Source organism: Vidua chalybeata, chromosome 3, assembly GCF_026979565.1.
Source record: "Vidua chalybeata isolate OUT-0048 chromosome 3, bVidCha1 merged haplotype, whole genome shotgun sequence".
NCBI lineage: Eukaryota > Metazoa > Chordata > Aves > Passeriformes > Viduidae > Vidua > Vidua chalybeata.
The window spans coordinates 13,298,937-13,314,246 of NC_071532.1; the positions used below are offsets into that span (position 1 = coordinate 13,298,937).

The following is a 15,310-nucleotide window of genomic DNA, read 5'->3' on the forward strand; positions in this document are numbered from 1 at the left end:
TCAAAGCATAAATTTCTAGCATTACAATTATTTTCAGAAAGTTTTTCAAAAAAAATTGGACAGGCATCTTTTCCTCACTATAAAAAGTGCTTCTTTTCTCTGTTAAATAGATCTTTCTATTTAAAGATTGAATGATCTCCTGAATTTTGAAAAGTACAATACATTACCAGCTTCCCAGTTTAAGAGATTTTATCTTGAAGGTCAAATTCCAAAAGTGGTAGAAATAATTTGAAACATTCACTTTAGCTTCAGGGCATTTTGTGGTGGGCTGCAGAGTGACTGTGGTTTTAAGTCATCTTCAGCAACAAAAATCAAATTACTGTCTAAAAGACAACTGTTTAGGTTTGTTTTTCAGTTGTTTGATTCTACACAGTTGTGGTAAAGCAGCATTGTTTTGGTCCAAAGATTACAGCTACTATAAATTTCACTGATGTAATTTTCCCTTCCCAATAGCTTTCTTTAATTAAAAGCTTCTTCTTTGTTAGTAGATAATTAGTAAGAGATTTACTCATCTTGCAAGCTTCTATAGTCTTGATTAAAAAAAAAAAAAAGACATTATTAAACTTTTTTAATTACCTTAACTTTTCAGAAGATGATAATTTGAAAAGAAAGGTGAACCCAGAGCTAGAAGATAAGAGACTGGGGAAGGGAAATAATTGTAAAATTGATAAACACAGTTCTTTACTCATTACACAAAGTGTGAATGGTTGGTTGCTTTCCTATTTCTTTGATGAGGAAATAAATGTTAATAATCTATAGACAGTGGTATCTTTAAGCCTATCCTGTAAGTAAGTGAATCCAATAGATCTTGTACAGAATGACCCTAGATCTTTACAGAGTGCTTGGGGAGAGAGGAGAGCAAGCAGTACACAGAACATTTTCTGTGTTCACTGTCAGCATCTCATGTGCCTTGTATTTTTTTGGTTTTTTCTTTTGTTTTGGTTTTTTTTTTTTTTGTTCTGGTTTTTTTTGTTGGTTTTTTTTTTAAGTGCTACTAAACAGATTGCATTACACAGAGTAGGGATGATTCAGTCTGATGTTTGAGGAAATGTAGTGCATTACTAAAAATGTTACACTGACCGCATAAATCTCATCACGCAAGTGTCATGTCTATTTTCTTTCCTTTTTTTTGTTATTTAGGCAGAAGAAATGCATCCAGGATATTCCAAATGCAATTACGTGTATTTGGCAAAGGTAACCAAGTTCTTTTAAAAATAATGATTTGTAGACTCTGGTGTTCTTGCAGTGGTCTGATTGGAAACAAAATGTTTTTTCTTTTCAGTGCTATAAAGATCTTGGCCAGAAAAACAATGCACTGAAGTGCTGTGATTCTGCACTGTCAATTCTCTCAGTTACTAATGAGGTGGGTATTGAGAGTGATAACTTGTTCCCTTGTGACTGCTCTCTTGTCTTTGGCATCCATTATTGCACTGCCGGTAACAACATAATGTTTCAGTTTTTCCTCTGAACACAGAACATTCCTTTTTCCTCCACTCTAGGTTGGCTCATTACAGTTGTCTGTATCAACAGCTTTAAAAAAAATCTTTCTTTGGGGAACTGTCAGGGACTTGTCTGTATCAGAAATTGAATTGTACTCTTTGTAATTCAACCCACTTAATTAGGTCATCTTGAGCATAAGCAGTTGAGTGTGTCACTACCTGTGCTGAAATTTTGCCCCAGACCTATGTTTTCTCAGTTGAAAGCACTCTGGATTTTTGTTCTACAGTCTCTGTCTCTGCTCCTGAAAGCCTCCGGTTGGTGATTCTTGTCAAGGGCAGTATGTTAACTACATCACAGGCAGATTAATTATTCAAGATTGGCTTTGTCTTCAACCACAGGGCAGTTAAGGAGGCACAGTTCTTCAAGTCATATCTGCTGGCCTAGAGTTTGTTCTAAGAGATTACTAGATTCCTCTCGAGGCCCAATACAGTATTTTAGGCCCATTAGAGCATTTTTGGTATGTGGACACAAACATTTCTACAAATATTTGTGAGATTTTGAGCTGTTTAATTTCTCAAATATAAACCAAGTCATGGCAAGAAGATTTACTGTGTCTGATCTCGTGTAGAAGCAAGTTCCATGACTGACCTATGACTGGAAACATCTTACCATCCTAGAGCGTGACGAGTTCAAACCTGAGCTTTTTCAGCCTAAGGGACCCCCTCTGAGCACAGCAGATGTGGTATGGAGAAAGAGAGGTGATTCCTGAGAGGAATTGGCCCCATCCCATTTAATTCTTTGAAGTTAAGGAAAAAGACCATTAAATAACTCTGTAACTTGAATGACAATAAATGCTGTGTGTGGAGCACTAACATGTCTATGTCAAGTGTTCCTGCTGGGAAGAAAGACCCCTGCATGCCTCACCAGCCGCTGCTCCTGGGTGGCCTAATTTTTGACCCCAGTTATAGTATGTACCAATCATAAATTAAGTAATCATTGCTTAAGTTCAGTGTTTCTTTAAATATGTATTGATACTGATATGACATTAACAATGATTTAATTCTCTTTATTCTTTACTTACTGTTAAAATATACCTTCAGCTTGCCTTTTACCGAACATAGGAAAGGCTGCTATAAATTATCTGTTTAATATACCGTCACATTTCTGAAGTATCAGCAGACCTGAGAAGGAGAAGGAACCCTGAGGTGAGAGCAGGAATTCAAAAGAAATCTGAGGGATAGGTGTATGTATTCTGGCAAGCCGGGTGGTGATGAGAACAAGAATTACACTGATTTGTATAATCAGAAGAGTGAGTGTCAAATGGGCCCAAAAAATCTTTTGTCCATCTGAAGAGGACAAGATGATTTAACCTCTCCTGTTTTGACTAATTCTATATCACAGATTTGTCTCCTTTGTCTTGTTTACTTGTGATGTGTTTTGAGTTAAATTTAGAAAAAAAAATAGTCCAGAAGGATATGGCATTAGGGCAGTAGTATGTAATTCAATTTTTAAAAAAACAACCAAGCACTCAGCACAGGGTAAAAAAATCCAAGTGCACGCTGAAAGAAATTACTGTGAAATGGAGATCTGGAACATGAACTCTGCCATTGCGGACTATTACCTCAAATCCCATCTGAATTCAAATATTACATGTTGTTTTGGTTATTGTGTTACAGAAAGACTGTTACTGATTTTTGGGAAAATGTGTTGGAAGTGAAGTGGTTCAGGGCTTGGAACTGTTTGTAGGAATAACATTTAGTGATATTAGTTCAAGAGGGGGAAGAGACTGTAATAAGACTGAAGAGGCACTGGGGAGAGAGTAATAAACAGATGCTAATATGCACTTTATTAGTGCCTGAATTGACTGCAGCCCTGTAGAAGATGGGGTTCGTGGTCTGAAAAAAAAGCACAGGTCAGCAGCAGTGTGAGGATTTCTTTCCCTTTGCCACAGCTCAGGATCTCAAGGTTGTCAGCAGTGGGGTGTTTTGTCACAGTCATGTGAAACCCATCATTCCCAAGTGTAATCATAGTTTGTCATATGAGTTTTCTCTTTCTTCAAGCAGGGGAACTCCTTTATTGTTTTTAAATGTTGGCTTCTAGTGAGAAACATGTATTTGTATAAAGGCATAAAATCAGGAGCAGACTGAGAGACAAAGTTGCTGGAAAGGTGCCATGTTGAGGAAATGTATAGTATTTCATGATAAAAATCATCCTGCAGAAAAATTATCATAGACAATGGTTTACTTTTTATTGCTTCTGAGCATCCACAGTTTCCAGTGACTTCTGGGAACCAGAGGTGCTTGGCATCAGTAAAGTATCCCATAGCTCATTTTAATCCTCAGGTCAAATTCTCAGCTGCTGTAACTCAGGACACTTCTTTGACACTTTTTCTAGGATTCATTTCACATAATGTTTCGAGTTAAGTGATATTATTTTTGTCTTGAGTGTTATGTCACATCCAAATAGCCCTTCTGTACATCTGTTCTACCATTTATAGAGTTTGTTTTAATTCAAAGGGTAAAAGGGGCTTCCAAACATAGCTAATTCTTGTTAAAGGAAAAAAAAATCAGATGGCCTGTTTCAAACCTATTCTGAATCTTAAAAAGGATACACAGAAATTACAAAAAAAGAAACAAGTTCTGATAGACTGAGTCCTGTAAATTAAGAGTTACAGGAGGATTTTTTAAAAGAGGACAGTTTTTAAAAATAGTTTGGCACATTTTTAACTTATCAGTCTATGCTTTCTTTTTATTTTAAAAGGAAATATGTGAGATTTGATTCAAATTACATCTGGAAAAACATAGCTGATATTACAGTGCAACTTTAAAGACCTTTCTCTATCCTTTCTAAACAAAAAACCTCCAATGAATCATACAGTCCTTCCTTGCCATAAATAGTGTAGAGTGGTACTTCACTGCTGGAGGTGCATGGGATATGAAATTGTCCAGTTTTTCTCTGGTTGCTACCCAGGTGGATAACCTCAGGGTCCTGGGAAACATTTGCCCCTTCAGTAAAAGAGATCCCAATGTTCAGGGCTGCTGTGAGTTATTGTTAAGTGCTTAACAGCTGCTCTGTTCATCTAGAGGATGTTGCATTACCCTTACTGAGACGCATTACTTTGTAGTGTGCTCAAAGCCTTGCTGACTGTGACTATGTGAAGGGCCCTTGAAAGCAGATGTGGTGGACTATTGTGGTGGAATAAAATTACTTTTTTTTAATTTGAAAATAAAAATGTAATTTAATTTTGAAATAATGAGTGTCTGTCTTGCATACAGAAAGACAGAACAGGTGGGGAAGTGTGTGTGGGGGTGTGTGTATGGTTAAGCACATGGTCCTTTGCTTGTAAGGGGAATAAGACCCTAATTTGTTGTTTATAATAAAGATTGTTGTAAGTTTTCAAGGCTGGAACTTATAGAATTTCAAGTCTCAATGTAGAATTATAAAGTATAATAGTCACAGAACTGTTTTTTCTTGTGTCTGGAGACAAGTATGAGCATGACAATGAACTCTGTGCTTGTAGGACCAGTAAGCTCACCACAAAGGAGTTAACAGTCTAGCAGAGATTAAAATTTCAAGGTTCTAGTCTCTACTACATTTTTTTTAAAAATGAATCTCAAAAGTAGCAGTTGTGTTACAAAAAGTATAGTCTTCGAAGAGATGAAGATAGGAAAACAGGAAAAATGCAAAGGAAATCTATTTGCACTGAGTTGCTGAAAGTCTTACTTAAAATGTAGACAAAAACTTCCCCAAAGCTAAGAAAGTGTTTTACGAAATTATTGGTGATTTTGTGCCTCCATCCTTCTCAGTAATTAGAAATGCTGGCAATTCAGAATTGAAATTAACAAGTGGGAGAGATTTAGATTTTACAGAAATTCATGATTATGACATTCACTTCTTACAGGTGTAGAATGGCAGGAAGCAGAGACTTGTTAAAGACTCTGCCTTCAGCTTCAGTGACATCTGAAACTCACGTGGAGGAGGTGATAAATGTAATAATAAGCAGCAACAATAGCTGAATTTTTACACAAGAATGCAGCTGCTGAGGACAACTCATGCTCATACAGTTTTCTTACACTTTTTTGTACAACACCATAATTGATTTCCCTGGCTATTAATTGCATTTTTAATATTGTCTATAAGGAAAAATGTGGGAATTGCAGAGGGATGGAAGAGAGCTCAGAGTATAAATTTCATCACCCGTCAGCTGTTCCATTCCAACAGACCATTTGTCTATCTGGATTTTCAAGTTTTTCCAAGAAATATCCACTCCAGCAGCCACGGATTGGACCTATGAGCAGACCTTGTTGTGATATTCCAACAGATCTTATTTGAAGCTGCTATTGTAATCTGTCCTTCTAAGTAAGATTTTGAGGAGAAAAAAGTTATTTACTCTTGCTTTTAAAGTGAAGGTTACAAATTATTACTTGTTTTTGAAAAAAACTACCAATTGAAACTGAGTAATTTGGGCTAACCTTATAAAAGTGGTTTTGTTTTCTCATCAACCAGAATATTTTTTTCCACATCTTCAGCTCAATGTAAAATGTCATGCTTTTCAGAGAATATTTGTTGCTTTAGACATTTTTGCACATTTGTCCTCCAAATGGCCAGCAAAAATCAATGATGTTTCAATTGAAAAATAATGGAAGTGTTCAGATTTGTGTTCATTTTAAATTCTAGGCTATTGTTTTCCTGCTAGTACTGTTTGTAGAGTTGAACAAGAATTTCCTAATAGCTACCACCAAGTCAAAGCTAAAATATTTTTTGAGTGTGCTTAAAAAAACTATTCCTTAATTAGTGGTTTTGTATACAATGATGTGACCAATTCAAACTGAGGGAATACACTTTTTAAAAACTCGTTATAAAGAAATCAAATTTCAAACTAAAATTCTAGGGGAAACTGAGACATTTGTGAAAGAGTTGCTAAAATAATTTGAGACTCCCCATATTTTATATTATTTTGCACTTCAAAGAATAGTCTATTTTTCTCCATCTTAGTGATCAGATCAATTTTCTATCTGCATGTTTTTGAAGTCCTTGAAAAAAGGTTTGTTTGCATTGTCTACTTATTTATTTTCTCTCTCTGAAAATGATTCCAAAAAGTGATGAAGATATTTTTTGTGGTGTCACAGTTTCATACATAAGGATGAAGTTTATCCTGATAAATACTAAGCTTATTATATTTATGATGAAACTGACTATCAAACAGTATTTGTTTTAACATCCTATCAAAGCTAACACAGTTTTATCATAGTTCTTAGTCCAGCAAGAATGGTCAGCAGCCAGTTCTCCAAAGTATGGAGTGTGTCTCCTCCACTGGCATTCTCATGATGCAGGGGCAGAGTGGAAGAAGTATTCACAGGGGTGGTGGTACACTCCAGGATTGCAAAATCAATTGGCAAAAACCCATTTTGAATTTTTGTGGAGTAGCTGGGCCAAGTCAAACTCATGGGATTTTGAAATATATTGTCTTGGAGGCAGTATACAGGGTGAAGGAAAGCCTTGACAGGCAGCTATCTGAGGGGGCTGTAACTGGGTGTGATTGTGTTCAGGCTGTTTCAGCAATGACAGTGCAGAAAGAAAAGCTGTAGGTCCCATCATGGGAGAGGCAGCAGCCAGACAGAAAGAGTCTTTAACACCAAGTGCTCCACATTGTATACAGTAGTCAAAGAAAATCAGATCATAGGTGAAAATGTAGTCTTTCAAGTCAGGAAACAACTAGCCAATTAAAATTTTACATGACTACTAACTATTCTGAATTGTATTCTGCTGTTTTGTAATTTTTCAACAGTAGTCCTTGAATGTTCTGAACTATTTATTAGTATTCTTCTGGGTGTGAAAGGGTATTTTCCCTCTACCTGAAGTAATATCCAAAAATCTGTAATTATTGACAGCTGCATATTTTAAAGCTGTGCTTGCCTTGATCCTAAAAGCCTTGAGAAGTTAATTCCCAGAGAAGATAGTGATAATATGAAAGAACATAGAATGCACCAGCTTGTGACATACAGCAGTCATGTAGAAGGTGGCACGTGGATGGTGGCATTGATGTGTTACAATATCAAAGGAGAAAACTCATGGTATTATACAATTGTTAGTGCACGCTACAGTCACAGCATCTGTGAGAGTCTGTCAGGAAACCAAAAAGGGATAGGATAACATTTAGCTTTGTATGATTTATACTGTCCACAAGATCTATTGCTCTCTAACAACCCTTGGGCATGTTTGGGAGTCTCTTCTGCTACAGTCCAGAATTTCTCCTGGAGCTGTGAGGGAATGATACAGCTGTACCCGAAAGCAGGAGTGTCTCTCAGCACCTCATTGCTGTTACTGTGTATCAGAGTACAGCTTTGGACCACCCTTGCAGCCCAGCTCATTGAATATACCATGCTGCCCTACTGACTTCAGTGAAACCCTACAGGATGCATGTCAGCTTGGGATTTGGCAGTGGTTGCACACAATTATGTTTTCATTGGCTGGTGTAACCATTTTGGTTGTGGTCATGGGGCTGTATCGTTCTCTGTTGACAGTTGGGACTTTGTCAACAAGTACACACATGTGCAGTGCCTGGGTTGAGTGTATTAGCACATAAGGAAATAATTAGCAGAGATGGAAGGTAAAATCATTATCTTTCTGACTTGGCTTTAATTACCATTTAATTTTTACATGCAGATTTATATGTGTAACTCTCCATGTATATGTATCAGTAAATTTTTTTTCAGCAAAAATGAACTGTCAAAATGTGGACTACTTCCAGTTAAGCCAACATTCCCTTTTTCCCACCAGCTCTCTCTTCCTTCTTGCCCTTGTTTTCAACTCCCTCTCTCCCCTTGTTCAGTCCCTGGGCTCCCAGGTCTTTTTTTTCCTGTGCATATCCCCTGTGAATGATGAAACATAAACGTAAAGCAACAAAATAGGAATAAGGCAAAATACAGTTCCTGACCCTGTAATTTGAATACATTTTGTGTAGCAGTTTGCAGAACATTTTGAACTCATATTCAACTCTGAAAATGATATAAGGAGTGTTTAATAAATGTAAGCCTTGACAATAGAAAGACGAGGTTGAAAATGGCTATTCAGTCAGTGCTGAACTAAGCCTCAGGGTGAACAAATGGGACTGATGCTAGTATATTGCATTCTTCTGCTTGCCACGCTCTAAAAGAGAAACCCTGCTGTCTGGAAAGAAGAAAAAAAAAAAGAAAAAAAGGAAAAAAAAAAAAAAGTAAAATCTGACCTTATTATTCATTTTCAGAAAGCCACAGACCCAGAAACCAACAAGGAAGAGAGTTGGCCCAAGACAGGATTTATAGCTTTTTCTTTACATTAGCAGCCAGGCTTTGGGCAATAATGAAGTTTTCACCCTTAAAACCAGAAACTAGTACACTGAACACAGTTGTGGCTTCTCTCTCCTTTTAGCACAACACACCTCTTGGTCTGGAAGGACTCTCTCCAAAGGTGACATAATAGTTCCCTTCACTGACCATTCTCAGCTTTGTTTTTAATGCCATTACTGATTTTTTTCAATGCTTTTGCCATATGAGTTCTTATTGACTGGAAGCTGCTGGCTCAATTAATGCAACCCGTTAAGCAGTTTGCAACAATAATTCCTGCTTTAACTGATGTAGTCCTGTTTAGAACTGGCAAACCAGAGATAGAACGCTTTGCACGTTTGCAGTTTCTTCTCCAGACAGTTCTTAGAACAATCTTGGGGTTTGTTCCATTCTTTTTCCTAAGCCCAGAGGAAGATCCAGGGAATATTGCCCAATGTTTTCTAGACCTTTGCAACTTGTACAGCTCATTGCCCAATATAATCCTTTACTTCTAAAGAGACAACTATCCAAAGTTTGGAGATTTATTTTTAAAATGCTGTATCCTGCAAAATGAGTAGAGAATCCCATCAACTCATTAAATGCTGCACACTATTCAGATATGAGAAAACCTGCACCTTTATAATTTTCAACTTAGAAAAATGTCATAAGAGTACAACCAGATACAATTAAGATACCAGATACAATTTTCCGTTTCTTATTAGCACGGGACAATATCTGGCTTTTTACTTTTTTTATTTAATGGAGTTTAGAATCATTTTCACTAGTTGACCATAGTCAGTACAGAAAGAGTGTATTTTCCCTGGAATAAGGGAAAATTTTGAGGTTTTCAATTTTTGTTGAAAGCAATGGCCTGGTGCTCCAGACAGCCTGTAGTGACGTGGAGTTTAAGGGGTGCTCAATGCTGTATGATATTTCCTTCTGTTAGAGTATTTTGGCAAGAGCTTACTGGCTTTGCAGTGTGTGCCTTTAAAGGCCTCTGATAAATGATTAGGCAGATAGTTTAGCCTATTGTTGCCAGTAGGAGTAAGGCAGTAACTCCAAGAGAAGTGTCCAGCTAATGTATTAATGCCTTAATCCAGACCAATAATATGATGTAGTTTGACATGTCTGGCATATGGTTTCTATCATCTCAATATTCTTCTCTGTTCCTCCATGACATTATAGACAACTAACCAAAATAAAGAGAAGCAGGAATTTCTTCACCCATAAAATATATTCTAAAATGTTCTGTATTTTGTTCCAGCTCTTTGGTTGATTGAGTAATGAAGTGATCCTGAAATCTAGTGATTACTTCACTGACTGTCCGCAGTATTTTTCTTCAGAATTTCCTGTGGCATTATCATTACTGGTCCCTGTCATTAGAAATACTTAAACAAAATCAGTGATGTGCAGGCACTTTTCACGTGCACTGTTAAATATCCATTTACATGTGTTGGGTGTTTGGACCCTTATGAGCCTTCAGGCATGAGGTGGTGACATTTTAGAAATGTGATTTTAAACCAAAGTGCATTTTGCACTCTAGAAGTTTTGCACCAGCAGCTAAAGGAAGCAGATTATATCCAGGGGACATTTAAAAATAAGTAGAATAATGGAGTTTTTGTACTGTGGTTACATGCCTATATGCATGTGCCCCTTTCCAAGTAGATTATAGATGGAATAGCCAAAACATATGTCTCTGGGTACCTGTGAGACAGTCTTAGGCCTGGCTTAGGTTTAAAGCCCCATGCAAACTGTGCACTTAAAACATTGGCCTAAAAGGAGCCTTTTCCTGCTGCCCTAGGAGTACAATGTAGTGTTGGCTCTGAGCACAGCAGGTCACCTTCCTCTTGCTCCCACATTGGCCCCACTCTGCTATGAGCCCAGTAGCATAGGCAGAGCCCAGTCTGGAAGATACTGAGGGTGCAGTCAGCCTATTACAGGTAGGTATGGCTGTATGCACAGAAACCACAATCTAACCTATGTCATTAATTATATTTCCCAATGTTTTCTTCTTAGTTGCATAATAAATCATTAGCAAACATCACAGAACATCTTTGGAGAAACTGCATGTGGTCAGGATGTAAGATTACATCAGGTATAAGGCAAGGCAATATTTTATGCAAAGTACACCAATAAAAATTATATCCCAAGCTGAAGGGCTTACTGGTCTGCTGAGAAGGCTATTTGTGGGCGAACATTTTAAGTGCTTTAACAGAGCTGTAAAGGGAGGGCCGCCATCTGGCTCTTGTTTTCACTTCAAACTTTATTTTTGTATTCACTGATAAATTAACTTACTATGCAGTCTTTACATTTTGTGGCTGTTGCAGTTGTGTGTTATGTCTGTTGTTAGTAAAGAAATGTGGATAGGCACGTATTAGGCAAATGAAGGGATTTATCCTCTCTAAATTGATGCATGGTTGTCTGTTTCTTTCAGGATAAAGAGGCCCAGAAAGACTTAGAGGCCTTACTTCTTACACTGAAGCTCTGATACTACGTACTTCTAACTCTTCATGCTGTAATAAAATTGTAAAACTAAAATGAGACTGGAAACTGCGGGTAAATTTCAGCAAGGTCAATGGAAAAACAGTAATTGATTTTGGTTGGCTTTGATCATGGCCTTTAAGTGTCTGGCAATTATGGTATTAAAATAATACATTCAATTTTGATTATTTATAATCTTGTACTGAAGTTTAATTTTAGATTTCTGACACTGTGAGTCTGATTCTCTGAACATGAAGTCCACTGCTGGCAATGGACATACTGGGGGTTTGAATGCAAAAGGAATAAATCTCACTCTTTGAAAGATGAATCAACTAGTACGTGATGCCAGCATAGAACTGTGTGTAGCATAAACAAACAAAAAATGTTTCTATAGTAAATTATATTTATATCAACTAATTTACACAGATGTGTACAGAAGAAAATAATGAATATTTATGTTTACGCATTTCTCTACTCTTAAAATATTACAATCCTGTTGAAGTTAAACAAAGCTGTTGCTGCAACAAAACTCTTTTTACTTTAAACCTATTGTTGGTTTTACAAAGAAATGTGAAAATTTTATAAATTAAATATTTTAATTTATTTGTAACATCAAGTACAATATTAAAGATAAGACCAATTAAATAAAGTGGTTTAGATTAATCTATTACAGCTGTGATAGTTAATGGATTTGTATCAGGACCTCCATCGAGTTTGTGAAGTCTGGCTCTCTGTCTTTGAAGAGTTGCCTAATGTGGTTTCATCAGAGTGTCTTTGAAGAACCTAGTGCAGCATGTGTCCATCACTAACCTTTTATATCATCTATATAACATAACCTGTACATAAAAATAGACTACTAAAGACCTACTGCTTCTGAGTGTGTTGGACAACAGTGTTTTCAATAAAATGTAGCAGATAGGGAAAGAATTTCCATTCACTGCTGGAGTGATCCAGAATACACCAGAGTCTGTAGAAGAAGAGAGGCCAGTTCTGACTGGCTTTTAATTCAGGATCTTAACCTAGATGCAAAGTAGGCATTTCTGTTAAAGAACATAGAATTGAGTAAGGACAACTATATGTTTCCTTGATCTGTTTGATGTGTAAGATAATGTGGACTGCTTTTTGGCAAAGACAGGGAGATCTTCACAAATTGAAATATGCATTTTTTTTTTTTTTTTGAATGTTCATCCTGTGGAAAAAATAGTTTCTATATGTCTTTCTCAATTCAGGAGTTCTTTGGTTTTTTAATACATAATCTCAGAGAAAAGGAAAAATACCATGACAGATTAATCATAGCAGTTCCTTCTATGATAGAAGATTGTGATTCACACAGAGTAATTGGCTTGTGAATGGTGAAGCTGGAAAGGTGACACATCGTGATTTTGGTAAGGGGCTGTTGGTAAAGTCTGCTTTTGATGTTTTCATAGCCAATGCAGGAAGCACAGTTTAAAAGAATCTACAAGAGTGATTTGTACTTAGGGTTGTTGTTAACAATTCACTGTCACCTAGGAAGATGTAAAAAGCAGGCCTTTCCTGAAATCAATTTTATGCCAATTGATATCCTTTATAAAATAAATTGGATTATGCAATAGATACTTCATTTACAAGTAATTATTGCTGATAAAAGCTGAAAGTATATTGGAGAAATAGATTAGAACAAGAAGTTACTTACATTAATTACTGAAATTACATGACATAAGTAGGATTTACTTCATTAAGGGCAAATATAAAGTCTTGAATTGAAGTAATTAACAGAAAGAGATTGGAGGAGACCAGGCTCGTTGTAATTCTATGGAAAAAGGACATGCAGATTCCAGTGAGTGGCAAGTTAATCATGGGTCAATAATGTTATGTTTTTGTGAAAAAGCAAATTTAATACTAGACTGAATAAATAAACATTCCCCATTAAATTCACACAAAATAACCTTTTACTCTAATTAGGCCTAATAAGTTCTAATGAGGTCTGAGCTGGTGTACTGTATCTGGTTTCAGGCACCACACTTGAGGGAGGTTGGGGTCTAACTGGAAGGAGTCCAGTGGAGAGAGAGACAAGACAGATGAGTGTGCTAGACAACATTATTTTGCGTGTAAAACATGAAAGAATTTGGTATGTTTAGTCTGCAGGAGCAAGGACTAAAGAAGTATTCACATTTGTAAAATGCTTTTACAGAGAAGACAGTATAAAAAGAACCCCAAACCTTGTTCTCCAAATTCCCTATTAATAGGACAAGAGGTTATTGCTTACCTTCAGATTAGGCATTAGGAGAAAATAATCCTGATGGTAACTTTGCAAAGCCCTGCAATACATTTCTGAGAACATTATAAAATCATTTACTTAAGTTTTTTGTGTAAAAGTTAAATCAGATTTCATACATTGGCAGTGTTTAACGCACATTCATCCTTTGGCAGAGGTTGGACTCGATGACTTCTTAAGATCCCTCCTGGCACTGCTGTCCCTGGGGAGTGCACAATTCCAGCTCCCTACAAGCCATAGGCACTCCTGCAGGGGTTCAGAAGTCAGTGGGCTTTGTCTGCACACACTGGCTCAGCATTTGGGCCCAGACTAGCAAATGAGTTTGTACTTTTAAGTATTTATCAGTGTGTTTCAAGACTTGAACTTAAAGATGTGCATCTTGACTGCCGTTGACTATTTATTTAATATAACTGTGGTTTTAATCCACATGGTTACATTTTTAAAGAAATTTATGATTTTATAAATGAAATTACTGATCTCTGAATTAAGGCCATTATTCAGTTCTAATTTTTGCTCATTACTAGTGTATGTGTAGAATTACAAATTAACATCTGTGACAGAAGAGGCTGGGCTTAATTATTTAATTCTAAATTGTCTTTAGTAGTTTGCAGAAGTATTAGTCACACAGGTAAGAAACAGCTAAGATATTTTGTGCTTTTAAGTTTTTTGCTTTTATATACAGTATAATTATATTACATTGCTTTTATGTACAGTATACATGAGCATTCTCTTTTTTTTTGTTTCTGATTTGCTAATCTCAGAACTTTTAAAATTGCAGCATGTTCCCTAGATTGTTCCCTAATTGCTCCTTGGAATAAAGCTTTTGCATTTAGTTGTAGGCCCAGGCTATCTCTTCCCTGTGTCATACCAGCTGGAGAAAAAGCAAGCATAGCTCCAGAGGCCATATGTTTTCTTTTTTGTTTAAAATATCCACAAGCAGACAGTCACTTCCGTAGTTTTGTCTCTGTGGAGGAGCTAGATTCTGTGATTCTGTATTAACCCCCTGTGGGTTTGAAGCCATATGGAGCAGATGGGGCTCCTGAAGGGCTTCCTGAAGCCACGGTACCTCCTTCAGTTCTACTGTGGCATCTCTTGCTTGGTCTCTGCTCCAGTACATACACTGTAAATCTTCCATGGTAATTTGTCTCTTTACATACTTGAAAAAAAGTGAGCTCAGGGGACCTTGACCTGGTATCAGGATTTATGTGTTTCATTACAGTTAAAACTGCTAGTTCTGCCGTCTGTGATGACTGAGGTAAGTTTTACTTCTTGTGGTGAAGTTAAGGCTTCTATTACCGAATCCTAATACCTTTGCAGTTGTCCCTCTGCAACACACAAAGCATGTGATACATTTTTTGTAGCAATGGCACAGACACGTGGAAATGGTGACAGAGATATGCTCTCATACTACTTTGTTTAGAGCACTGTCTTTTCTTCTGCAGAGTCATGGCGAGATATGCATTTCTATGTATTATGTATTTCTATGTATTATATGCATTATATGCATTATATGCATTTCTATGTAGTAATATCAATACACTGACTTCTGCAGTCAGTTAGAAAGCTGTCCACCAGTGGTGAGTAGCTGATGATCTAGAAAAGAAAGTGACAAGTCCTATGTCCAGTTCAATATAAAAATAAAACCCTCACATAAATCCATGCCTACAACTATTTTATTATAAGTCTGAACTAAAAAAAACAAAAAAAACCAACCAAACAAAATACACCCAAAAGCAAAAAAACAACACTGAAACCAAAGCAACAACAAAAGAAATGCAATGAAGGAATGACTATCCAGAGATCCAGCCATGCTGAACCCAAACATAGCAGC

At 36.6% G+C, this 15,310-nt stretch overlaps 1 protein-coding gene across 3 annotated transcripts in view; it reads left to right on the forward strand.

Moving 5' to 3' along the window:
• The window catches only part of RMDN2 (regulator of microtubule dynamics 2), a 46,880-nt gene extending 35,467 nt beyond the window's left edge, over positions 1-11,413 (forward strand). For all 3 annotated transcript variants that reach the window (XM_053937443.1, XM_053937444.1, XM_053937442.1), the window contains exons 9-11: positions 1,141-1,194; positions 1,283-1,363; positions 11,179-11,413. In XM_053937443.1, the coding sequence (XP_053793418.1) occupies positions 1,141-1,194; positions 1,283-1,363; positions 11,179-11,232 (189 nt within the window). In that variant the 3' untranslated portion in view covers positions 11,233-11,413. The remainder of the gene's footprint in view (positions 1-1,140; positions 1,195-1,282; positions 1,364-11,178) is intronic.
• The last annotated feature ends 3,897 nt before the right edge of the window (positions 11,414-15,310 follow it).